Source organism: Lepidothrix coronata, unplaced genomic scaffold (genome assembly GCF_001604755.1).
Source record: "Lepidothrix coronata isolate B3197 unplaced genomic scaffold, Lepidothrix_coronata-1.0 Scaffold69, whole genome shotgun sequence".
Lineage (NCBI taxonomy): Eukaryota > Metazoa > Chordata > Aves > Passeriformes > Pipridae > Lepidothrix > Lepidothrix coronata.
The window spans coordinates 4,277,639-4,304,173 of NW_016690249.1; the positions used below are offsets into that span (position 1 = coordinate 4,277,639).

Sequence of the window (26,535 nt, forward strand, 5' to 3'; positions counted from 1 at the left end):
GGGGCCATAAAGTCTTCACTGTTGGAGATAATCAAAATGTGAGCAGAATTGGCAGAATACTGTGCTCCAGCTGGACCTGTTTTGCAAAGAAGGGTGGATTACAGACCTCTGGAGTCCCTTCCAACACCATTCTGTGGTAAGCTGGTCAGCATGTTTTAGTGGAAGGTACTTTTACCAATTCTTTTTAAAGGATTAAGATTCAGTCAAGGAACATTAAGAAATAAGCTGTTGTAAATTGGTTTTAAACCAGCATTAAACAGACCAACCCACTCTTGGAATCGAGGGCAATCTATTCAAATACAAGGGTTTAGACTTGAGGTAAAAACAGTGGTTTATACCTACAGAATGCTGAAAATGCCACAGACAGCAGTAGCTTAGAATGACTTGAAGGTCATTAAAAGTAATCTTCCCAAGACAAGATTCGACATCAATATTATAGCAGAAAAGACTTTGAATAAATTTGGAAATAGGAATACATTAGGAATAGGGTAGTAGTTCATGCAGTACACAGTAAGGAGTCTTATAAGACTTCTAGGATTGCCATACATCAAAAGATGTTCAGTGTCCAAAGAAACAAAATCGAGCTGTGAATAGAAAGCAAACCTAAGATATGATCTTTAGGGAGCTTAGTGTATAAAAGGGAGAGCTGAGGTAAGGCCCTGAATGTGAGAAGACTCTTGCATATGGTAGAGGAAGTGGGGAGAAGCCTATGGATTTGCTACCCTGGGCCAAACTAGTGACAGCTGAAGCAAAGTAAGTTTGGTAGCATCATATTCAGCTGTGAGAATTAACTAAATTTTGGAACAATGTAAAAGGGAAGATCATGGATGTATCACTTTACAAACTTTAAAATGGGGTAGGCATCATTAAAGAAAGTCTCAAAGTAGATAAATACTATTTTGAAAGACTGGGTATACATGAACAGAACAACAGCAGATTGAGCAGGACAACAATGCTTGCCTGATACCGATGGCATTTAAATCTTTTTTTACTCTTGGTCTCTTGAAGACCTTGATCTTAACTGTTGTTTTAAAAGAGCATGAGCTACACACAAAACCAAAGTGGGAGAAGGAAGACCCAAATAATACATCCCTATTGTAAATGCAGTTCATAGCAACAAAAATGCTTTTGCTAGTGTGCAGTTTTAGTAGCCTATAACTGGTTACGCATGCTGGCAAGTGGCAGACTACAGTAACAGAAATTGTTGCAGTGTACTTTAGATGGACTTTTTTAGTTTGAAATATTTTAATTGATGAGCTTGTTTGTATTGAAGACATACCCCAGTACTGTTATTTTATTACTTCAAAAGTCCTAGTTTTTCCACTCATTGATCCGTACAGAAGCTTCCTGTCATAAAAAGGTCAAGAACAGATTAACCAATTTTAATTTCATCTTTATTTCCATAAATCAAAGTTAGACTTCAAGTGGTTAGATCCTTGTGTTTCCTATTTCTCACCCTACAGCAGCTACCACAAAATGTGCACCTATTACCATTTTAATAGACAGTTGTTACTGCGTTTTTTTTAATCTGATACAAATATCATTTGCTAACAACCATTTAGTTATTTTCTCCATTTACATGAAATGGAGATAAGTTGTAAATTGATGGCGTTCTGTTTGTTGCAGGTACAGCCAATATTAGAATATGTAGCAGGTTTAAAACTCAATAGTGAACTGTTAAATAAGTAGCGGTGCCAAAGCATCTCAAGGATTTGACATACTGAGTTATTTTACACTGGGCTACAAAGAGGATTGCAAATCTACACAGTTGCATCTATTCTACACACCTCTCTCCATTAAAAGGGCTTGCCTTTGTACCCTTTTTAAAGACTTCATACCCTTGTGCAACTATGAATTTAATGGAATAAAGATGATGACTGTTAGAACTATTTGTTCAAATATATACTGTCTTCCATTAGGAGGCCATGATATATAATCTGAATCCTTCTGGATTGCCTGCAAAGTACAGAATGCACAGAAGTTCCTAGTGCATTCTACAGAATATTTTCACAAAAAAATAATTTATGCAAAAACATACTTCTCCTCTCTACATAAAAATCTGAATTTCAAAGAATCTTTGTATATTCCTTATGGAGTCAAGTGGAAAATGCATTTTTCTAGATCTGTAAATACTGTTTTTTAAAAGAAATGCTTGGTATCTTTGGTTTACTTATATGCTGGATGAAAAAAAAAAGTTTAAAAGGGAATAACTGCCTAGTTACCTGAGGTTCATCTTTCATTTCTCCTAACATGAACTTTGGATAAGATTAGCTGTTTGGTAGCTGAAAAGATAAATTCTCTATAAAACAATGAAACCCAATGCTTATTTTAGTAATGCATATTAAATAAGACAAGGCTAGGTTAGTAAAACTAACTCAAGGATCATTATAAACCCAAAACTAATAATTCTACTTGTTCCAGAATTAGTAATCCTACTTTTTCAGTATCACCACCTTCTTTATAAAGTGTTACAAAAATATTCACAATAGTATTACTATATTAATCTATTATTCCATATATTATTTTGAAAAAGTGCTTACAGAGGCAAGTATATGAACTGCAAACTCATAATCTTCCAGCTGCCTAAAGCCCTGATCCAGTTGTTTAAAATTCTTGTTCAATACAGAACAAGGAGTTGACAACTTTCATTTTTCCTTCTACGAATGCTCTCCCTATTTTTATATTTTCATGTCAAATTAAGTAACAGTTGCTTGGAAAGTACAGTGTGATTTATGTTCAATTGCAGATGAGCAATGCAGTTACTTGTAAATAGGAAGTTTCATCTCTAATGTAAGGCTTTGAGAAATATTTAATTGCTTTCATTTTTTACCCTTCTTCTCATTATCCAATACTTTATATTCATCTAGCACAGCATGGCCAGTTTCCTTTGCAGTTCTCTTTACAACAGCTTTGATACCAATATTGTCAATGTTAAATGCTGTCACACCAACATTGATTGCAGAATTCATAGCGTCATCTGTAGCATGGCCAGCATCCTCTCCATACCTAAAGAAAGAGAGCAGTTTTGTAGATTTGTATACTTAGTTTTTTAATCTTCACTGGAATTCTTTTGAAAGTTTAGGCATTACCAAGAACAAATAATAAGCACAGAACCTGAAATTCTTAAGAATAAAATTAGAAATTACAAAGCCATTTGAGTAAGGGCTGCTGCTCTATCAGATGGATTACCCTTTAAAAATACCAATATGCTTCTGCCCTTTTTCCTCAAAAAACCTTCCAGTTTTTCTCCCTCTTTTCTCTCGAGTGTCGAAGAGTAGAAGACTTATCTATAGAACCATAAGAAGGGGAAGGGGAGAGAAGTGCAATAACCTCCAAGTCCTTACATAATATTCCTATACCCTCTATATAGAAAGCCAACCGTATCCTGGGTTGCGTCAAAAGCAATGTGGCCAGCAAGTTGAGGGCAGTGATTCTGCTCCTCTACTCTGCTCTGGTGAGACCCCACCCGGAGTACTGCATCATACAAAACCCCAAAAGCTCGACAAAGCTATCTGGAGGCTATTATGAAAATTATGAAGAGATAAAAACCTTTGGTGTCTCCCATGGGGTGTGGGTCCAGCTTCTTTATGCTTTAGGGCGAAGTCATTAGTGTCATAATAATGGCCAGTCTTCGCGAGCGAAGATTTGGGAAAGGTCATTAACCCTTCGAGCCTGCGCAGTGGATTTTTTAGGTGAGACACAGCGTGCGCTGAACTGAGCCCACCCTTTAATCCTGAGGTTCATCTGCCGGGGCCAAGCAAGCTTGGACAGTGGCAGTGAGGTCCCCAGGACGTAGGTTTGTTTAGAGTGACCTTCTCTTAGATGGATTGCCTTACAGGGCTGACGAGCTCCATCTGCCCGGGGGGCTGGGAATCTAACCCGGGTCGCAGCGGTGAGAGTGCTGCACCCTAACCACTAGACCATCAGGGGCCCCATAGTGTCATATTAACTACTTAATATACTCAACTGTACAGAGAGTTGAGTACTGAAGGAGGACAAGAATACAGTGAGAGCAGTAACTCCAACTGTTCTGGGCAGCCAGACATTTCCCCAGAGAGCACTGAAGTCAGACAAACCAGGCCATAGGGAAGTATTCCTGGCAGCATCAGAATTCCAGCAGTTGGCAGAGTTACTTTTTCCCTATGTTTTTCATGACCAGAGATTCTTTGAGGACCTCGAAATAAAGCCAGAGAGAAGCACAGAATATCAAAGAATCCAAAAATCTATAATGTTATCAGTTCAGCAGCCAGAGCATATGGCTGGTCAACCAAGAATGAAACCAAATAAAAAGAGTTAGTAGGTTTTTTTGTTTTGCTTTTAATTCTCTGATAGAGCAACAGCCTTGAATCACCAACAGTGGATCTGCAGATCACAGAATTAATCTCACAGCAAAGTGCAGAATTTGTCAATTTAATTAATTATTTTCACCTCAGGAGCATCATAATCCAGTATATAATATCAGTAAAACAGGTAACCTCATTTAAAGCAAGACTCTAGTTTATCCAGTACAGTAAAACTAACAACTTCTTAATGTCTGATAACTAATTTTTTAGTTTGCCAGTCTCAATTGCATAATTAACTTTTTCTTTTAAGAAAAAAAGTTGTGCACAGCTATATACTGCATTGATTTAAATTGTCTGTAAAAAAGACAGTAGCAAAGGACTTGAAATATTACTTCTGAAGCTATGTTTTCCCCCAATTCCGATTAACATCCAAATGATGAGCATCTCTATATAATTCCAAATGTATTGTAGCTAAGTTTTAGCCAAGTTTTTTTTTGATTTAGAGACACTGTGATAGTGCTCCTTTAATTTTGTTCCATTAAGGGGAATTTGGCTCATTCACTGGTATTTTGAATGGCAGAAATCTTTGTCAGTGACAAAAAACAGCTTCCAAAAGAGAGATTATGTAGAATTTTAATACAATTATAAAGATCGGTTTTAAAGATTAAATATCATTTTCCATTGTATTGCAATTAGCTGCAATATTTAATTACTTATTGTTTTTCACTGAGTGTCTGTTGTCTGCTCATCTCCATATTTTCTGTTTTTATACCTAAAACAAAAACATTAATTTGAATTTATGTGAAATGAGTACCAGTACAATACCTCCTGACATTCTTACCTACTGAAAACAAACATTAGCAGTAAAGCACCACTGACTAGAACTTCACTATCTGGCCTTCTATTTGAAATGCATCACAACACAACCCTGAACACCAATCTGTTTAATACTGTATGCTGATATTTATCTTGTTACCTTCTGCTAGGAGCCTGTATGCACCTTCAGCCAACCCTTTTTAATATCTCTTTTGCTGTGATTATCACCTGTTCAATTTAACCTACATGCTTTGGCTTACTCCTCACTTTCTATTAAACCTACTGCACTTTTTTGAGGGGTGCATTTCCTATCTTTCACAATTATTTCAATTCCCTTTTTCTCCACAGCATCTTCCAGTACGCACACTCGGCTTTCATCTTTCCATCAGCTTAGAAACATCATCTTAATCCCAAATGTCACTTTTTTCCTCTTCCCCCACTATCTTTTTCTAAGAACATCTGTATTTTGCAAGTTGAGGCTGTTCTATTATCGCTATTTATGCCTTAGATTTCCTTACACAGTTTTCTTTTTTTTGTACCTCCTCACTATAGCCAGACCTGCTGATAGATGAAGTTCTTCCATTTTTCTTAACTTTAGCTAAATTTGCAAAAATTCAGGATTAGAGCCAAGAGGTTTAAACTAGTAACTTTTTTCATAATGACATTATACTGTAGAGCGAAGATAAAAATCTGAACATTATTTGTGACAGCCTGAAGCTGTAATACTTCTACAAAAGAGAGCTAAAAAAGTACTTCACACAGTCGTTCACTCATTTCATATTTTTGCTTACAGGAGATGCTCATTAGTGTGCACTTAGCACCTTATCATGTGCTACAGAATTATAGCAAAGCAGGTATTTCAGATGGTTTCCCTGCACTTTCACAAGCTCCTTTTTGCCATTATTCAAACAGAATGACAATGTACCATAGAAGATAAAATCAATAAAAATATAACTTACTTGTATTTGACAGTTTTTACAGTCTCAGTTGAAACACTTTTAGCAATGCACTTCGCTGCACTTTCTAAACCTTGCCACACTGTTGAAAACCCTGTAAAAACGATCAGCTTGAGTTCACAACTTGAAAATAATGCAATTTTAAAAAGTATAAAGAATTTTTATTACCTTGAACTCCACTTGCTGCTACAACCATAGCACCATCAAAAGTGGATTTGCCATCTTTATCTTTCTTAAGGGATTCTGGAACTAATTTGCTGCCATGCTTCTTCACATGTGGAGCCAGCTCCCTTCCGACACAGCTCGCTATAGAACATACTCCTTCAACTGCCATAAAACAATGGCATGCAGATTATTTAGTAAGAACACAGAACATCTTTCCTTAAAAATCTTTACTCCTAATTAGAAGAAAGCTTCACTGAAGTTTTAAGTGTTGCTTCTATTTAAATATGCTTATTTGAAAGACAGACTTTAATCCACACTTAAGTACCCAACTGATACAGAGCAACCTTATTTTTCAGATTCTGCACAGCTTCAGATATTAAGAAACAAGTAAGGTTGGTCTTATGGCTAAAAAGTGCTTTAAAAGAAATACATACACATCTCACACTTCAAATTTCAAGAAACTGATTCCATTGCCTTGTTATCCCCAACTTGCAGACAGAGAACAAGCTGCTGCTTTCCTGACTTGTCTTCTGTAGAAGACTTTCTTACAATCATTCCAGCTCTTCAAAGTAGTTTTATAACAACCAGCCCAATTTCCTTTAAAACGTGGTTGAGTCACTAGACAGTAAATATGAACATTATATGCAATTAAATAATGAAATGAAGTTACTGAGAGCTGTTAGGGTTGCCAAGCACCTCTGAACACCAGACCATTCCTATTTGGAAATTTTTATGTAGTCAAACAGATTTGTTTCAGGTGTATGAGTTTAAAAATACATACAGTGACAAGAGAGCTTTTAAAATACATGGTTATCAACTTAAGAAAAGAAAGAGACAATATTCAAATTAACTGTCTAAAACTTTCAAAAGCATGTCAAACTTAAGACTATACACACTATTGTTTTAGGAATGAAAAAGATATCTCGAGGCCAAGTAATAAATACTAATCCTGAAGCATGTCTGTTCCAGGAGGTAACTAGGCACAAACTACTGTTCTCTGGATTTCATCAGGTCAGTTCCTCCACCTGTTAATTGGCTAGAGAAACCAGCTCTCATTTTACGAGGTATTTATTATTTAAGGCAAACAATATATATATTATGAGATGGAAATTTTTACCTAAGAATTGGCTGACTTTCACAGCTCCTCCAGTAGCCTGTTTTGCTACATGAAGTCCCTTTGCTACAGTTGGATTGACTTCCACAGGTTTTTCTTCTGGTTGAAGGTGTTCTCGCAGTTTAGAAGCTCCTTTGTGAATAGCTTTACCAGTATATTCTGCTCCTTTCATTAGGCCCCAGCTTACCCAAGATGCACCTAAAAGGCAAAAATTGCTTTTCTTAGAATGTACAATTTTACACATTACGATTCCTACAGCTATCCCTCCTCTACCTCTGCAACACTGACTTTAGAAACAGTCCTGATTACATAGTCTGCATTTATACTCTTCCCTGAATGGTCCAGCATGAATTCCTACATTAATTTCTGCTCCTAAACCACTGCTTTTGAAATTAATTTTATTTAATACAGCCAGCCTTCATCCAAATGTCAGCTTAATACAGATAATAATTTTTTTAACATATATCCAAACCCCAGATAGGTGAGAAGTGATAGAACGGCACATCTCAATGCTATTAACACTCACGAAAACATGCAACCAAACCCTCTAGCCCTCCTTGAAGATTCATATTTATTACAGTCAGATGGTGGTCATTAGTATATTCCAAAGGCACTGAAGAGGAAAAAAACCCACATGTTTATCTGCAGAAATCAGAACAGGTGCCTGCTGTAATATAACTGCTCATACACGGGTAAAATTGTTCTGTCACAATGGTCTGAGTCACAGGGGGTGATATCCTAACAGTGTCACATGAGGAGCCAGATTGATTTGCAATGAACAAGACTGTTGGCAATGGATATATATTCTGCACTGTTTTTATAAAGCTCATCAAGGCATCCTTTAGATGACCACAACTGGAACTAGTGAACAACTACTTCTGACCACTCAGCTTCTACCAACACACATGCACTTAGTTGAAAATACTGTTTAAATGTCACTCACAGAGGTTTATATTCAACACAGTGCTCTTATTACAACAGTACCTGACAAGATACCATGGGCAACCTTCTCACTCCACTCTGGTAACTCTTTCTGACTTTCTGCTCCTTCAGGTTGTGGTTGGATATGTACAGTCTGAGGCAAGTTAACTGCATCACTAGAGGCTTCTGAAGGCTGACAAGTGAAAGCAAAACGTTTGAGAATCTACTTCGCAGTTTATCATCAGGATCATACAACATCCATTATCAAATAATATTAATGTTGTGCATGCCTTGGGGAAGTGTGGAGAAACTCAAGGGAAATTTAAGATGCAATTACTTTTGAACCAAAATGCTACACATCCAGAAAAGCTTATCAGATAGGTCAGCATTTTTCCTACACTTTCTTCATCCAGCTACAATGAAAAGATTTGCTTGCCAATATAGACATATGGTCAAGGAGCTGAGTAGGAAAAATTTACAGTACAAGATCACTAGCAAAACAGATAAGAGACTTGCCCATCTATCATTTTTATCTTAGAGAGAAGTCCACTTTGTTGTTATTCAGCATAAGAACTGCAGTCTTTGGTCAGAGAATCCAGCTGCACTAAGGGAATGCAGCTGTCCTGATTGTTTTTTTTCCTCATCCTTTCCTCCCAAATTAAAAAATAAAGGACATTATTCATGCTGTGTGCTGTTTATGCTTTTGCAGACTGGCACAGCCAAGGCACACACAATGCTGTGCATGATACTGCTCCCTATTTAAAGCCGGGTGGACAGGTTCTGTGTGATTTCGTGTCAAACACTACAGTTTCTGGAGTAGATGTTAATCATTCAAACACAGCAACCACCAACACAGGCCATTTAGTGTTTCTAAAAAGTGTAACATCACTTTACACATATCACAGACAACATACAATGAAACTTTAATTACAGAAAGCAAAAAAATTGTAATAGATCTAGGTTTTTAAGATTCGATTTTTAGAACTTTTCCAATGTAAAAGTAAATGAAAACCCAAACCATTTCAAAGATTGAAAACACTGCTAGTTAATGACAGATAGAAAGAAAAGAAGTTTTTGTTTAGATTAAACCCATTGGCAGAACAGAATACACAATATAGAATATTTGCTATTACATGGAATTCCCCTGAAACATTTACTGTACATAAAGGCAGGCTATTGCCCATAGCTGACTGCTGCAGTAAAACAAAACCAAACCAACATTAACAGAAAAGAGTACACTAAAACTTAGAAGGTTGCTACCCAGAAGGTTAACATATCACAATTACTGCTTGACAGCAGTGTGAAATGTTGTGTTCAAGAAACGTTTTCAGCATGTGACCAAATTACCTCAATAAAGAGATATAGGTAAAAACCAACCAAACAAATAAACAATTAAAAGACCCAGACTATGTTCCAGATGTTATTTAGTTACACCACAGTTTGGGTCACTATGTAGAAAAACTGTCAACAAGACTTCTGAGGACTATACTAAGGAACAGAAATGGATTCTCTAATAAGACAGGTGACTCACTACTATAATTATATTAAATATAGTTGTCAACTAGATCCTCATGAATACCATGTAAAACAGACACATTAAATGGCTATCAGACTAGGCTTTGAAATATTTGTGCTATATCACAGTTTTCAAAACTCCTGAAATATGCTGACTTGAAAAATGTGGTAGGCTGCAGTAACTGCAATTGCTCTTAACAAAAAACAACCAACCAAAGCAAAAAAACCAAAAAGCCAAAACGACCCAACAAAAAACCAGCCACAGAACACAGCATACATTGCTGCTGTCAGTCAAATCAGCTGTTCTAACATGCATTCCAGTGACTATTTTATTTTGTTTACTATAAATTTTGGAATCGCTGTCCTGGTGTTTACCTGGACTTTGTGGCCAGACATCTGTTTAAATTTATCTTCAAAATGTGCTCTCTCAGTTGCTGGGAGCTCTGAAGATAACCCTAATCTCTCATGGGATCCTGGCACCTGTGACATCGTATCAGGGAACATTAACAAAAACACGGAGTTTTAGGACAATAAGGAGCTAATGAGATATCAAATTTGAACCCGTACTACGCAGGAAAAATGACAGCATTTTATCCATTGAGTCCTGCACTGAAATAGCCCATAATTCTGCAGTACTTTCCCCTTTTAAGTAAAAATTAGTGGCCACCTGTGCTAGTGAAATTTCCTGCTGAACTCGATAGGATTTATACCATAACAGAACTCCACCCTCATGGCATGCTCCAAACTGGTCCATCATCACTGCATTCAACTCTTGGTTGATTCAACAAAATTCTCTCTTTCATGAAAACACATAATCTTGCTATGAGCTCTTAAGTAGTTATGGATTACCACTCTTCCTGAAATGGTGCTCCAGTACTCTTACAATAACATTTTGCACCTTGTTTGCAGTCACTGTATGTTATCGCACCTTTGTTAGATTATGGGGTTTTCTCCCTGTTTTCTCTACCTGTCAATATCTTACTGCAATAAGGCACCAGATTTATCTGAGATCCTATTTGAGGCAGATTTTTGAAGTACACACTATTTTCACAGATCTTCTCTGAGGCAGCTTACCATTTTTGAACTGTAAACACATTTAGGCACCATATTCCAAGAATGGTATCATCCATCATAATTTGTGTGCATGTGTGTGTGCGCACACAGGGAAAAACATGCTTTCTCCTGAACCCCAAATTTTATTTTGGGTTCTATGTCCTCTCTTGGAAAAATAGAGAAAATATAAAAAATGGTCTCAAACTATGGTCTGTGCTTACAAATCAGTATTTTAGAAATTCTGTACTCCCACGTCACAGGATCTACGGTTTTATTACACAGCTGCTTAATTTTGGCCTCCTTTATCTATTTCTCACTGGTCAGTTTACTAAGCAAGACACAAAAATTTGCAGTTTTACACAACTAAATGTAAATATGAGAATATATTGATGACTTATACCTTTCCTTATTGGTATAAAGAGGCACCTCAGAAATTTACCTGGATTCGAAGGTCAGACATCTGTTTTAAGAGATCCTCGAACAGCTCTCTGTCAGCTGCTGGAAGTTCTGAAGAAAGCACTACTCCTACATAGGACCCTGGTATCTGGGACATTGTGTCAGGGAACATGTAGACTCCAGTACTGCAGCACAGAACAGGAGACTGGTTACACATTAGAGGATACAACCAGTCACAAACCTAGAAAAGACAAGTACATGAAGGAATTAAAAGATGCTTTTAAAAAGAAAGACAGACAGAGCATAGTGATAAGCACCACAAACTTGATTTTCCATAAAGTTTCTAGTGAAAGGTTCCCTGCTGATGGCAGGGGTGTTGGAATTAGATGATCTTTAAGGTTCCTTCCAACCCAAACTATTTTTATGATTCTACGATGAAAAATAAAAAGCCTTATGCCATCTTTTGAAAACAAAAAAAAGAAAAACAATCCCAAAAAACTACAACCCACATGACTCTGGAAATACAACTCTTCATTAGTTCCGACAGTCTAATATAGAGAAAATATTAATTTTCACAGGACTGTAATTCAGGCTGGTAACCTCTTAACTGAAGTCTACTCTTGAGGTATAGAAGTCAATGAAAAAAACTGCCAAACAAGTCAGGATTCACAGTGCCTGTACCATCCTGTAGAACTCAGGGCAGGTTTATATGATAGGATAAATAAAATGTATGGCTGTCGCTGGCCTACTGCTGAAGACTGCTAACATAGGTGGAGCTGAACCAGCAGACTCAAAACCAGGAAGTATTTTTTCTGTATGAGACTTCCAAGAGCCAATCTTAGCAAACACAAGGAGATCCAAAGTCAGAATCCACAATGTTCATTACAGAACATGCCCACATAAAGCAAGCAAGGACTGAAAAAATACAGATAATGCATCTTTTTTATTTGTAGTTCAGAATCTGTACTAACATGGGCCCTCAAATTCCAAATTATCTGTCGCCTTAACTTCAGTACCTTATCACTAAATGAGAATGAAGTGGGTAGTTTGCAAGCCCATTTGACACTGACATGTTACAGTAGGTGAATCAACATGTCTTCTCTACGTGAAGGAAGAGAAGTTAATTTTATGAAATAAAAAGATGCATTCAGTCAACTCTTTTAGAAACTGGGATTCACCAGAACAGTCAGCACTTGACAATCTTGGGAAGACACAGAGGTACTTTTCACAGAAAAAGTCATAAAAGTGTATACTTGCACAAAACCATTTCTGCAACATCTATAACATTCTTCATATTATCACAAAGATATTTAGGCTTTGAAGAGCAAGAACTTAGGAAGATTTCCTGTTAAGAGTTTTATGACAGTTCTTGAAATTTTAATTAAAGGCGAAAGTTATTTTCCTGTTACCTGAAGAAATGCAGGTGGACGATTCTGAGCTGCTTCACTATCTGTATCCAAGAACTTCACAATGCGTAGATATCCAGGATATGAAGGAGCACTAACCTGCCCATCAGGAGTCACAAAAAATATCTGTACTCCTTGGGGAATCAAGATCAGCTCGTCTGCATCCACTCCCAGGTTTTCCAGGGGAGGTGGCTGAGTACACTTGTTGTAATAGTCCTCACCTACAGAAGAAAACTCCCCAGAGTCTGTGCCATAAGACACAGTAAAATGGCCATTGGTAGCTTGAGGAGTATAGGCAGGAGGTGCTTCATTTGGCAGACAGAGAGGTTTTCCAGAGGATGGACTCATAGCTGGAATTTGACCCTGGCTCACAGCTGCAACACCTCCATCTGCTGCGGATGGTTGACTTGGTGCAAACAGAGAATTAGGGGCAGGTGGTCTTTCTGGCTTTTCTTTGGAAGGAATGGATGGATATAACTTGGGCACCCCAGGAGGGGCATCCATCGTAGCAGGACTTGGTCCTACAGGTGGGGTGTTTTGCTCTAGACCGCTGAGTCGAGCACGAACATTTTGCAGGGTCTCCCTCATCTTCTGCTGCATTTGCCTGGCAGACTCCCACTGGGACCCTACACATGCAGGACCCTCTGATGGAATGCTAACTCCTCGGAGTAAGTGGTCAAGCCCTTTCTTATAGTAACTTCTTGCCTCTTCCTTCTGACCCAGTTCATCTGTATTCAGTCCTTTATTGATAAAAATAAAGGCTTTCCTGTACTCTTCATTAATAGCTTTAATATTTGCATCTTCTTGCATAACTGGATCCTGCAGTTGTTCCATTACTGCAAAATGAAATAAAAATCAATAAAAATATTCATCAATAAAGCCAAACGATGTTTACCTTAGAATAAAATGTCTTCTTAATGATAACCATACTGCATGTATTAGCAGAAATCTATCTGTTTGATTGGGACAGCATCTGATATATTATGGTTATCTCCTAATAACATTCACATTGACATGATTCCAAGACAGCAAGGAATCTACAACCATCAAATCTAGTTACATCAAAGACATTTATTTCTTAAAAGTTAAACATCAGAAGAACATGGACATGCCTGATATTAAAACTTTCATCTTAAAGATCAGTAGCAAACAGAGGAGTAAACAAATAACTTAAAAAATTTAACTTTTCCAAAAACATCTCTAAGGTATTAAAAAATTCAGTTAACATTTTGTCTATTTAAATAAAGGCTGAACTAACAAACAGTACATTTCTATTTGAATAATTTAAGAGAAAGCACTCAACATATTTAAACAAATCTTGATCAACTTCAGCTAACATCAATACACAGAACTGGGAAATACTTTGAACAGTTAAAGCTGTGCTTTACAGAATGAAAACAGGGAATTACTTATTTCCTTTACAGTGTTTATAGAGTAAGAAAAGACAATTTGTTTTACACTCCTTGCTCCCCAGGTGAAAAATAATTGAAAGTACCAAAATGTACAAAAGGTTGCAGGTTCTAGGTCTGTTTTGGAATGTATTCCTCAAACTGCCTCATATATTTCAACAACTGAAGGGCAGAAAAGAATATGGTAGGTTTATTTGAATTCTAAACTGTGTAAAATCATTGTTTTAATGGTATGCAGATTCTCAGTCTTGGCCAAATGCAGAAAATATAAATCATTCTTGGACTAAGATAGTGCTTACAACATACAATGTAAAAAAATGCCAGTGATCTAGTTTTTTGCTGGCAGCCATGAGAGGCATTGTCAATTCAGAAAAATCAGGTAATTATACTAGAAAAGACTGTACCATGAACAACAAAAATGTGATACTATATAAAAATTAAAGAGCATATATTTTCAAGCAAAACCATTATTCTCTGTGTAAGATGGATGAAAGAAAGGAGACATCTGTCAATCACAATATCAAGCTACACAAAACATTGGGGGTAAGTAAAATCCAGGTGCAAAAATAAAAACACTGCCATTGCACATACAGAAGCACTAATGCCCCTGTGTGCAGCTCTGGTGAGAACTCACACAACTCTGAGTCACACTCAAGGAAGCTGCGCCGGAACAGGAAGAGGTGTGCAGAAAGTTACTGATTTTTTCCGGATGAATCGATCACTTTTCCCTAGAGAGACGTAGGTTTGGCTTACCAAGCTAATACAACAAAGGCTAAGAGATTGGATTAGTCTCCACAAATATAATGGATGAAAAGAAGGAAGTAAATCAGTAAAGAAAAAAAGAATTATTGAAATCCAAACTTTTAATAAAATCCCAAAATAGTACCTGCTTTTAAGTTTATCTAATGTCTCTTCTTGCTTTAGTCTAATTACCAACTAAGTAAAAAAAAAAAAAATATATATATACATATATATATAAAATCTGGAAAATATCTTTCCTCTAGTCCAACAAATCCAGACAAATTTAGGAAGTGCAGGTCATTAAAAGATTTTTAAAGAGGCAAAGATGAAATGCTGCGCTCTACTCCCACACCCTTTATAATCAAAATGCAGACAGCACTTATATGACTGATGCATCTGCATCACACAACAGAAATGCCATGTCATCTGGAACGCATCTGTTCTCATGATGTGACAGGATCCGATTTCATGCAAAAGACAAGATGTGTGGTTTCAGTCCAATGACAGACAGACATAGCTAAGAATACGACAAGGACAGCCTGAGAAGGCAACCCACATGGAGCAGATCAGCAGTGACTCAAGCCACTATGCTCACTGTTCGTTCCCCATCACGTAGCAGAAAAATGAATCTTGGGCTGTAGGAGATTTTTCCAATTGATTACAGTCAGTTACTGCCAACAGGCTCAGCATCTTTGATTTATACACTGGCAAAAGTGTATATTTAATAACCTCCAAGGACATCAAGTTTTGAATTTATAAGCATGCTTCTGACAAGCACGACAGCAAACAATTCTAATAAAAATAATTGGAAAGAACCCTCACGAGTTTGTGAATATAGCTTGGTCCTTACACAAAAGATTATACTTAATAATGCAATATATTTTATGATCTATACATGAACCATTTAGACATGTGTAACTGAATTATTTGGAGCAAAAGAACCCTGGCAACTATATCATCTTATGTCAATGCTTGCATTTACTACTGAAAAATCCACTTTTCAAGAAGAGCATAAAGGTGAAAAAAATTTAACATCAAAGACCTCTGATTTGAGAATTGTAGGTAGGCAAACACAGAAAATGTTTAGAAAACGGAGAAAGGCACGTTTTATCTATCATCACAGTTACTTCTATATAAGCAAAATTTAGTGATTTGAGACTTTTAGTGCCTGTATACCCAATTGTGCATAAGTCCTTTCTTAAGACTTCAAGTAAACAATGTATATTGATTTGTTTATTCTGGGGGAGGCTAAAGCGAAGATAATTTACAGATTTCAAATAATTCTTTTATAACAAGAAGAGACATCAAGTAAAATCCTGAAGTCAGAGCTACATTTCAACTGAATAGTTAATTAATTTACTATTCATTGTACACTTGTCATACTGTCAGCAGCACTGTTCTTGCTAAAGCTCAGTCTTTATTAACACCAGAAAAGGTCTGTAAGAAAACAGAGATGTCAGCACGATCAGTGTCCACACAGCACTAGTGCACAGCGGAGGTACAAAAGCTGGCTCAGCGACTTGGAAAAGTGGGATTGTTGCAACTCATCTCTGATTGTCAGAAACATCCCAAATTCGCAGTATATGTGCAGTGTAGTTACTACCAAATTATGCATTTGGGTGGCAAAGCACTTGGAAATGGAGGAAGGAATTCACATTTTAAGTTAAACACAACATGACTAAAAGCCCAAAGAATCGAATTTCATTCTCAGTAACTTATTAAAACTAATACAAAGTAATGGATGGGATAAAATAAGCATACTTACTTGCTCCCTCACAACACAACAATAAATATTCTCTGAAACAGAACACTGAAGTAGCAATCTGATCATATGCAAGGAATATCCTATCATTACTATTTTCAATGTATGAACTTAATATAGCATTTAAGTGTCCTGCATGTTTTAGTATTTTTCTGTAATCCATTTCTGTACAATAAAGTATCCATTTCCTCTCTTGTAAAGCAAAGTGCATATGAGAGCACTCCAAGCCAACCTTTGGTCCTGTGGCCAGTTCAGATCAGCCCAGATCTGTACTACTTAGTGCAAAATAAGATTTAGAGGAACTTGTCTTGGAGAAAGCAGGTCCAAAACTGAGCTAAGAAAAGAGCTAATGGGCATTGTAGATAATCACAGATCAATCCAGCGCTTGAGCTCATTCCATAGCCCTTTTTCTTTTATCAGTCCAGATATACTCTGTGGTTTTAAATGTCTTGACCAAAGGAGGCTACAGTGCAACAGGGAAACTTGAGTTTGATATTGTAAGCATCTCAACTATCTGGATAACCATCCTTCCTCTGAAGCAGCAAAACCCACTTCATTAAAAAGTGGCACAAGGTAAACATGAAGCCTAAGACTTGAGAGGATTAAACATCCTGACTTGACAGAGGTAAGACATTCTTTACAACTCACTACTTTTGAAACATGGGAGGTATAGGGGAGGAAAATGCAAAACAAACAAACAAAAAAAATACCACCCTTAATGCAAGAGCTTTTCCTATTTGTCAGCTGTTTTCTATCAGCCACTCAGGAGAACTACCATGCAGATAGAACTGTTTAAGCCTTATTTCTGTAGAGAAGGAGCAATTAAGAAAGTATTAGTAATTTTCAAGAATTTAAAGAACAAACTGAATTAGAATAAATGTTATGTGGAATTTAAAACAATACAAGCCAGGTACTAGCTGATAAATTTACCTTTTCATGTTTTTAGTTTATTTAAATTAAGAAGCCCTTAAATTTTTCACTAAGTGCTGGCCTACAGCTAGTTTTTAAGCACCTAGGGCTAGATGATATCACAGACTAGACAACAGAGAAAGTCAGTGATCTGATATACGACAGTAATTCTTACTCTCAAAATTACCAGATACTTCAGGAAACTCTCGTCCTCTGACATTTCAACCTACACCTCAGGTTGGTATCCCAGTACCTACATTCACCCAGCCAGCAGGTCTAACTTTCCTCTTCTCAGTACTACTGCTGTCTCAAGCTGTTTATATCCAAGTAATTGAACTTCCTTCCCGACTCCTTGGTCTGTATCTCCATCACATGCTTTCAACGCAGAGCTTTTAGGCTACTTGGCACTTCTCTAAAAGGGAAACTGAAAAACCAGTCCGGCAGATAATGCCCAACACAGACATCGTTCAGAACACCGACTTACAAAAACATTGCCTACCATTCCGTGGCCAAAGATTTCAAGGTCATCATGGAAAATTCAGTATTACATAAGATGCTATTTAATACTTTTTCATTAGCTGCGTGCCAGCCAGTTTCTGATCACTGCCAACATTTCTACACATTCAGACAACTCAAAACTATCTAACACGAATCCTTTAAAAGAAAAAGACAAAATACAAGGAGCAGTTATACAAAGTATTCTGACAAATAACCTCTCGCGTCCATAAGGAGACACTCAATACATTATTTATCATCATGGCTACTTCAACCTGCCCTGATCACGCCTCTCCCCGACCCTCCCTCCCACTTACCACCTGCCTGCCCGCCGCTCTCCCGGCCGCCCCGCTGGGCTCCCCGCGGCTGCCCTGCCCTGGCCTGCTCCGTGCCCGTCCCGCCGCCCTCCGTCCGCCCCAGCTGAACCAGCGCCCGTGTCCACGGGCCCCCGGAGGCAACCAGCCCCTCGGCCGCGCTCACCGAGCCGGGCCCCGCCGCCGAGCCGAGCCGAGCGAGCCCCGCCTGCGCCACCGCCTCCCGGGTCAGGCGGCAGCGGGCGGGGCCGCGGCTGTGGCGTCACCCAGGGCCTGGCGGAGGGCGCGGGGCCTGGCACCGAGGGGAGAGCCCCTTCGTGACCGACCGGGATTGCCTTCCTAAGTCTGGCAGTGACGTTTTATACAATTCATAAATAATACTGAATTATACAATTTATCCTGTTTCTTCTTGTTGTTGTGTTGTTGTTTTGTTGTTTTTTTTTTTTTTTTTTGGGGGGGGTGGGCGGGGCAGGCTACACAGAAGATTAAAAATGAAAAATTGAAAGTGCAGAATTAGAAAGCAGTGCGTCTCATACTGTATCCATAATTAAACAGTTTTTTTAATGCTCTTAATGTTTGGAAGAAACAGATGTCTGCATGTTGGATTCACTTCCCCATAAATTAATTTCTCTGGGAACATGGAAGATAATGTCTCTTTTGTCTTCTGGTTTTTGGGGCTCACACCACCATCAAGCACTAATGTGTCAAACTGAAAACTAATGTATAGCCCCAGTGATAGCCAGTATTGTTTTTTCTATTGTTTTTCAGTGCGCAAGGGGCTTCGCCTTTGAGGTAAATTGCATTAGTAATTTGATTGCATGTAGTCTTTTCATCTTTGCTGTAACTCTCATTAGCTGTGTCTGTGAATGTGTGTATAAAAGCTCATATACCCAAATTCTAGCTAAATAATTGATACCAGTATCTAAAAGTGGAAAAATAAGCCCTAAAAGCTGTCATTCTGAAGATTAAAAGTCTCCCTTTTCATGTCACGTTTTCAAATTTCATTTTGACTTTTACTTTTAATTGTGCCAAAATGACTAGCTGCATTGTTTGGAAAGATGCCGTGTTTCCAGAGGTGGCTGTCTCAAGGTGAAACTCGTTTCCCAGCCTGGACAAGGTGGAGATGGCTATCACCCTGAGTGCTGGGCTGTGGGACAGGGGAGCTGCATTTGTGCACTGATGGTGTCAAAAAATCCCAAAGAAAAATTATCTCAGTAAATTTCCAGCATTTGCCTTAGAACATGAACTTCCAACTTCTCGGCGAAACAGCTGTTAGAATTTCTGAATATAATCTGGCAGTATATTATTGCTTTGCAACTTTGATAATCAGTGCTAAAAGTCTTCTGCAATTTGACTTCCACATAGAAAATTTCTAACCAGGTTAAATCTAGCAAAGGTGCCTTCTGTGGTGCATGGCTCTTTACCTGAGCTAGCTTTTAATGAACTTGCTGCGTCCCGGGCATGTTGAGGGCCATTAACTTGCTTTCTCAGGTACTGTCATGTGCATGCTGACTGTGAATCAACCTTTGACACACTCAGGACCACAGAACATAGGAAATTCAAAGTAAACATTGTGTTTAGGTAGTGGCAGCCCTGTGCATCACTGCCCTGGCAGATGGGTTTACCTCTTAGCTTCATTTAGCTCCGAAATATCTCTGGAAGTTCATTACACACTGTAGTTTCTAGCAAAATGTTTATCTAGGAATTCTCTGTTCCAAACTTTTCACATGCCCACTCTTCACTTCTTTTCCTGCCAACAAGAAACAGAGAGCAACCTGGAGGAGAGACGAACTGTCCACAAAATCAGGAAGAGTTCCTCTCTTCAAACACCAGTGAGGGTAATATAGTGAGGATGATGTTTGTATATGAAGCAGTATGCATACAGATGAGGGTTTGGACAGGTGGAGAGGGCCATAAACATTTGTTTAAACAGATGGTAGGATGGGCTTGGCTAGCTAGATGTCCTTGAATTACATTCTGTGCATATATGCAAGATTTGCAAGGAAATAAAAACCAGTTTTGTGATGAAAACAGTGCTGCAAGTCAATAGGGGGACATTTTAATTTTTTTTTTAAGCATGCAGGAGGTATCTTTACCAACACTGTTTTGTAGTAGCAGGCCTTGCAAGGTCCAGAAGTCGGTAAAGGGCACAGTAGTGTCACAAGCGAGGGAGGGATGAGCTGGTCAAGTGTGCATCAAAGCCACCTAGCTGCGTGCTCTGAGCTGTCAGGAGCATGCAGGCACATGGCCCTGACAACTTTTCCTTTCACCAGATGCTGCTCTGCCATATCAGCCCCCCTCACAGGGCAGCTTGTATCTCCTGTGAATTTATATAAGCCCTAGTACTTTTGCTTTAAGTCAGAATTAGACTGAGGGATGAAATGCCATCAGTACATGTTCCCTTCTATAGCTACAGAAATAAACTGCTCTGCCTCACCTGAATCTGCAAAATTTAAACGGTATGTTTATTCTGCAAGTCTTCAACCTCATTTGTAAATGCTAACTCTGCTTGTGGTAAGTGATTTCAATCTTAACAACCACCGTGGGCTTGCTTAATTTTTGTCTGCACTTTCGCAAAAAGAATTTTTACCGAATATCTCCTTTATTTAAGTTCTACATAAGCTGGGCAATATGTGTACTTATGTATGTATTTAGGTATATAAGCATGTATATATCCAAGTTGCTTAAACGTCACAAACAGTAAAATCACTGAGGGACCTCAAACTGATCTGTCAATGTAAGCAAAAAATGGGGGGTTAGGCTGAGAATAAAAAATATGTGATAATTCTCCAAAACCACGTACTAGTATGCAAATAAATTTAATTGACTCACACCAAATGTCAGTATGACTGTAACCTGGTTACACATCTGATAGGAATCCTGCTTCGTAGACAGAGTGCTTTTAGTCAGCAGACCCCCAAATACTGATGGAAGCAAAATAAATCACTGTTGTGTGGGTAGAACTGAATATATAATTATTCCACAGCTTGTAACGATAGTAAAAACTTTTGTGGTAGATGAATAGATGATCTCACTGTAATAATCAACTTTTTTCTGACTTCAAACTCCATAACCATTTGCAGATAAATTGTCCTGAACCCAAGTGAGGAAATGGTAATAACAGCTGTCTGACAAAGGTAATATTGCACCTTTTTAAAATTATGCCAGCCACTGACCTCAGAGTGAACTGGCACTTCGTTAAGGTGCAAGAACTTGTCTTCAGAATGTATGTGCAGTGTTGATAGCGTTGAGCTACAAGCAGGGGTAATGCACTTGACAGCCTGGATGGCAGAAGAGTGTGAAACATCTGAAAAGGCACCTACCTCCTGAGACAATCTCCTCTAGTATTCCCACTCCCAAAGGGTGATGGAATAACCTGCCTGTTAACAGTACTGCCTTGGGAAGGAGGAGGCTCTACCAATTCCAAGACACAGATACAGGTCCAGATACCATCTCTGCATTGCATTTGACCACTTGCCAAGCTGCAGACATTTTGTGCAAGGTTTTTTCCTGCCCTTCACTGTGAGCAGTCATTTGCATATGTGTAATCCTTAAATCTGTCTCCCTAATCTGCTGTATTCTTGTGTTGAATAGGAGTACCCTCAGAGTAAGCACAGAAAACGTAGACCATTTTATGGGACCCCAGATTTAACATTTCTTATCTTCAGAGGTTCTACAAGCATGGTCCTCAAGTCCAGCCCAAGGAAAACTTTTCTGGAAAGGGATCAAAACGCTCTTGTGGGGTCTGCTAACAGCAGGGCCTGCAGCAATGAGGATAGAAATATGAGAACTAAGGAGACAGATGAGGGACCAGCTTAAATTGACTGGGAGTTCAGTTTGTTAATTCAGCAGTACATAAAGTTGACAAAAATGGTCAGAAATTGACAAAATGGTTGGAAGAGGAAATACCAGGGAAAAACCTGGCTCTATAAAGACTACTGGTAACAAAGCTCTTCTGTTGGATTGTTTATAAACACATTTCTGCCGGGACAGACGGATGTAAAGCTGGGCACCACAAAACTCAAGTTATTCATACATGTTGAGCACAATATTGAGATGCTGCTTGTTCAGCTCAGAGAGAAGATAAATTCAAATGCTGATGGAGTCAGTATTTCATCATGCCCCTTTATGGCACTTTGGAATACTGGCTACTTTATTAGATAGCAGCTATGTGTTTTCCAGAATGATTTTACATACTGTCATACTGCAGAAGGCAGCAGAGGTGGTGAAATATATTTATTTCAGCACCAAAGTTGGAGGCGCACTTTGCACTTCATAAGTCTGGGAGTGAAATTTTTTACAATTAATAAGTACTGTATTTTGCAATTTATCCTCAGTTTTTTTGGTTGTTGTTTTAGGGATTTTTTTTTGGGGGGAGGGGGTGTAAGGCTACACAGAAGATTAAAAATGCAAAACTGAAAGTGCAGAATTAGAAAGCAGTGCATCTCATACTGTATCCATAATTAAACACTTTTTAAACACTCTTGATGTTTGGGAGAAACAGATGTCTGCATCATAAATTAATTTCTCTGGGAACAAGGAAGATAACTTCTTTTTTGTCTTCTGTTTTTTGTGGCTCACACCACCATCAAGCACTAATGTGTCAAACCGAAAACTAATGAATAGCCCCAGTGATATCAAGTGTTGTTTTTTTCTATTGTTTTTCAGTGGCCAAGGGGCTTTGCCTTTGTGATAAATTGAGTTAGTAATTTGATTGCATATAGTCTTTTCATCTTTTAATAAGAAGCTGTAACTCTCATTAGCTGTGTGTGAGTGTCCATGTGTGTACAAAAGCACATATACCCAAACTGTACCAGTCCAAAATCTTACTGGCAGAATTAAGGCCCTGTGATATAATGTATGTAAGAATAATTTTCATCAATATTTTGCCACAGATGATGTGGGAAAACACCTCTTTTCCTAATGATTTAGATAAGGCAATCTGTGACCCTGCCCGTGGCAGTTCTGGGTTGTTTTCTTCTAATCTCAGCTCTTCACAATTTGAAACTCAGACTAATCTCCTGTTGCTTGAATTAAAATGGGTCTGATGGCTGTTATTTTGTAAATAACAACATGTATTCTTGCATCTTCCTTTGATGAATCTGGTATTGATCAGTTTTTGGACTAGAGAATTGTATTAACTTGTCCTGTGCAAGGATATATGTCATATTTTGTGTCCTGTTCGGTATGGATATATGAAATACTAGTTAAAAGACATCTGCTTACGTAGATTTCCTCTCCTTTTATGTTTGTCTGTCTCTGGATAAGTTTCACAATCTAGTTAGAGTACCACTCTGTCTGTGCTAGATGAAGTAGAATTTTTTTTTCTCAGGTGGGAAGCGGATAGCTTTCCCAATAGCTTTCCACTTAGAGACTGTGTATTTAACTTGGTGGCATGTCTGTCCTGTAATTACATTATTTTTCTCCACCTAGGAAAGAAAGTTGAAGAACTTGTATGTCTCCAATTGTTTTGAAATACAAGCTCCTCAAATTGATGGGCAGGAACTTAACCAGAGTGATTCTAATTATCCACTGAGTAAACTCAAACAAGAGTCTGACTCTGCACAGCTCTGTACATAATGCTCTGGATGAAATGTGAAAATCAGTTCTTCTAGTTCCCAAGTCTATATGCTGAGCCCACCCATGTCCCTCTCAGTATCAGGGCAAGTCCTGTGCATGTGTCTTCAGTCTCTTGGTCCTTTGGTTACCCAAAGAGGTGTTCAGTAGGATGCTTGGTGAATCAACATCTTGAGCATACAATGATATTCATCCTGAAGTGGCTCCATACAGCTACAGTACAACTCAAATAGTACAATGAGAATACTGAGGGTTCAGCTGACACTATAAAATGCTTCCAAATGGTTTATGAATCAAATGTGATAATAAGGATATTTGTTAAACAAAGTTTTTTGTAGAAATACTGACCTCTGGTAGATCGATATCAAATGGGAAAGCAGATCTAGACTTCAATTTCCAAGTGTATGTTTTAACTTAATCATTAATTCCATTCAGCTGAAGGCATGTATAAACTTTTGAAAAATAAGATCCTGCATTTGTAAATTTGTTCACCATCACATGCAACAATTTTAACCTTTTTGTTCTTATCCTTTCAGCATGCAAAACAGTATTTTATAATATTATAATTTCTTTTTAATAATGAATGCTGCCATCACCTCTTTAAATTGACAGAAGTGCAACTGGAATTTTTGTATCTCTGTTCCGCTCTATTCCAAACTGAAACCGGAAAGGTTTGTGTCTAGCAGAACTTGACTAAAGATATGCTGATACTATGTAGCTAGATGGCAGCATTCACATTGCTTTGAGAAAAACTGTGGTTATTTAAAAGATTTTTGGAAAAATTTGGCTGCTCTGTAACAGTTAAATGGCATGGTCCTGTTTTGAAATGTGCTGCCTAAGAATGTATGAATACCTAACACATCTGAATATTTGACCATTTCATTTAGGTATCTAAATTGGAGATGCATACTTTGGCCCTACAGATGAGTATGAAGTGTATATTCCCCCATTTATCTAAAAAGATAAAAATCTGATTATGTGTCTACATATTTTAAAACAGGCTAATGCATTATTATATGATTCCTTTTATTTAAGAATTTTGTAAATAATATAGTGCAATAAAATACATTCTTTTTATGTACATACTCCATTTCTCTAAAATTTGAGGCAATATTAATGGGAAAATTTAATTGACTCAACAGGCATTGAATCATTCCTAAAATTATCTTTTTTTTTTTCCTTCAGTAGAAAACCTTCCAAAATCATTTATTTAATTACGAAAGCAATTGAACTTAGTCAGTAAAGTGCACAAGCTATTGAACATGTCTGTAATAGGCTAATCTGTAAACACGGTGAATAGGGAAACAGATGCCAGCTTCAAATCCTAAGAAGCTACTTTAAACACCGTTAGAGGGAAATATATGTTTATGATAGTATCAATGAATAATCTACAACAAGCTTGTTTTGATGATACACATTTCTTCCTTTCAGACACAGAACAAAATACTTATTCGACAAAGTCTTTCTCAATGTCTAACAAGCTCCTTCCATCTATCCCACCAAGCCTTACCGATCTCCCTCAAGCATAATCCTACCACCTCCCGCCTCGCCCTGTAAGGGGACAAGGACACCTTTCAGAACATTACAACATTTTTCTCCCTGATTCCTGAACATGGGCCAGCAGTGTGCCCAGGTAGCCAAGAAGGCCAGTGACATCCTGGCCTGTATCAGCAATGTATCCTGGCCTGTATCAGTGCGTCCAGCAGGACCAGGGCAGTGATTGTCTCCCTGTACTCAGCACTAGTGAAGCCGCACCTCAAATCCTCTGTTCAGCTTTGGGCCCTTCACTACAAGAAGGACACTGAAGTACTGGAGCATGTCCAGAGAAGGGCAATGAAGCTCACGAAGGGTCTGGAGCACAAATCTGATGAGGAGCAGCTGAGGGAGCTGGGGTGGTTTAGCCTGGAGAAAGAGGCTCAGGGAGACCTTATCATTCTCTACAACTACCTGAAAGGAGGTTGTAGCCAGGTGGGGGCCAGCTTCTTCTCTCATGTAAGAAGTGACAGGACAAGAGGAAATGGTCTCAAGTTGCACCGGGGAGGTTTAGACTGGATATTAGGAAAAAATTCTTCACTGAAAGGGTTATCAAGCACTGGAACAGGCTGCCCAGGGAAGTTATGGAATCACCATCCCTGGAAATGTTCAAAAACACAAAGGCATGGCACATGGGGACATGGTCTAGTGGTGGCTTGGCAGCGCTGGGTTGGACTTGATGATCTTAAGGGTCTTTTCCATTGGTTCTGTTTTTTCCAATTCCACATCTGGCTTCTTAAAAATTGTCTCTAAATGTATGAAAATTATATATTCATTTACTCATGAGATAATATTTCCTAGAACATTTCTTTGCTTGACATTCCTGTGCTGAGGATTCCAGTGAGGAAGAGAACAACAGGGAAGCTTCTGAGCTGGAATGACTTGTCTTCTCCATAAGGACAGCAGAGAATACAGATGAGAAGTCCAAGAAAGCCATGGACTGTTCAGATCCTTAAACTAAAGTAAGTTAAACAGTAAATTAGTGTTTTTTGATGTCTTCTGAAAATCAGCTCTGCTACATTTAAAGGGTTCATGGGAATGGTTGTGGGCTACATCAGACAGGTTGGCTCCCTAGCAGGGAGAAAGAAGAGGAAAAGCTTACAGGAGTGGCTTTCCACAGGTGCTAGCCACCACTTCAATGGTGACACTAAACGTAAGAGCCTTTAGGAT

The 26,535-nt window shown here is 38.2% G+C and overlaps 1 protein-coding gene across 5 annotated transcripts; it reads right to left on the minus strand.

Moving 5' to 3' along the window:
- Window positions 1-272: 272 nt before the first annotated feature.
- SPG20 (spastic paraplegia 20 (Troyer syndrome)) lies at window positions 273-18,466 on the minus strand. 5 transcript variants are annotated; one of them, XM_017818629.1, is made up of 10 exons: window positions 18,422-18,466; window positions 12,629-13,461; window positions 11,263-11,460; window positions 10,146-10,250; window positions 8,319-8,448; window positions 7,338-7,532; window positions 6,224-6,382; window positions 6,059-6,149; window positions 4,997-5,055; window positions 273-3,006 (listed from the first exon to the last, which is right to left on the minus strand). In XM_017818629.1, the coding sequence occupies exons 2-9, from the start codon at window positions 13,457-13,459 to the stop codon at window positions 5,007-5,009; spliced, it is 1,758 nt and encodes a 585-aa protein (XP_017674118.1). In that variant the 5' UTR covers window positions 13,460-13,461; window positions 18,422-18,466; the 3' UTR covers window positions 273-3,006; window positions 4,997-5,006. The 5 variants fall into 5 exon arrangements, with proteins under 5 accessions (XP_017674118.1, XP_017674113.1, XP_017674115.1 ...); XM_017818624.1 differs by lacking the exon at window positions 4,997-5,055; XM_017818626.1 differs by lacking the exons at window positions 4,997-5,055; window positions 18,422-18,466 and adding an exon at window positions 18,259-18,318.
- Window positions 18,467-26,535: the final 8,069 nt, after the last annotated feature.

Coding starts and splice junctions, on each gene's coding strand:
- SPG20 (XM_017818624.1), bottom strand. CDS start 13,459: ATGGAACAACTGCAGGATCCAGTTATGCAAGAAGATGCAAATATTAAA. Junction 7,533..8,318: donor TGCCCATGGTATCTTGTCAG/GTACTGTTGTAA, acceptor TTTGCCTTTTAG/GTGCATCTTGGGTAAGCTGG. Junction 3,007..6,058: donor GTAAAAACTGTCAAATACAA/GTAAGTTATATT, acceptor CTCTTTCTTTAG/GTATGGAGAGGATGCTGGCC.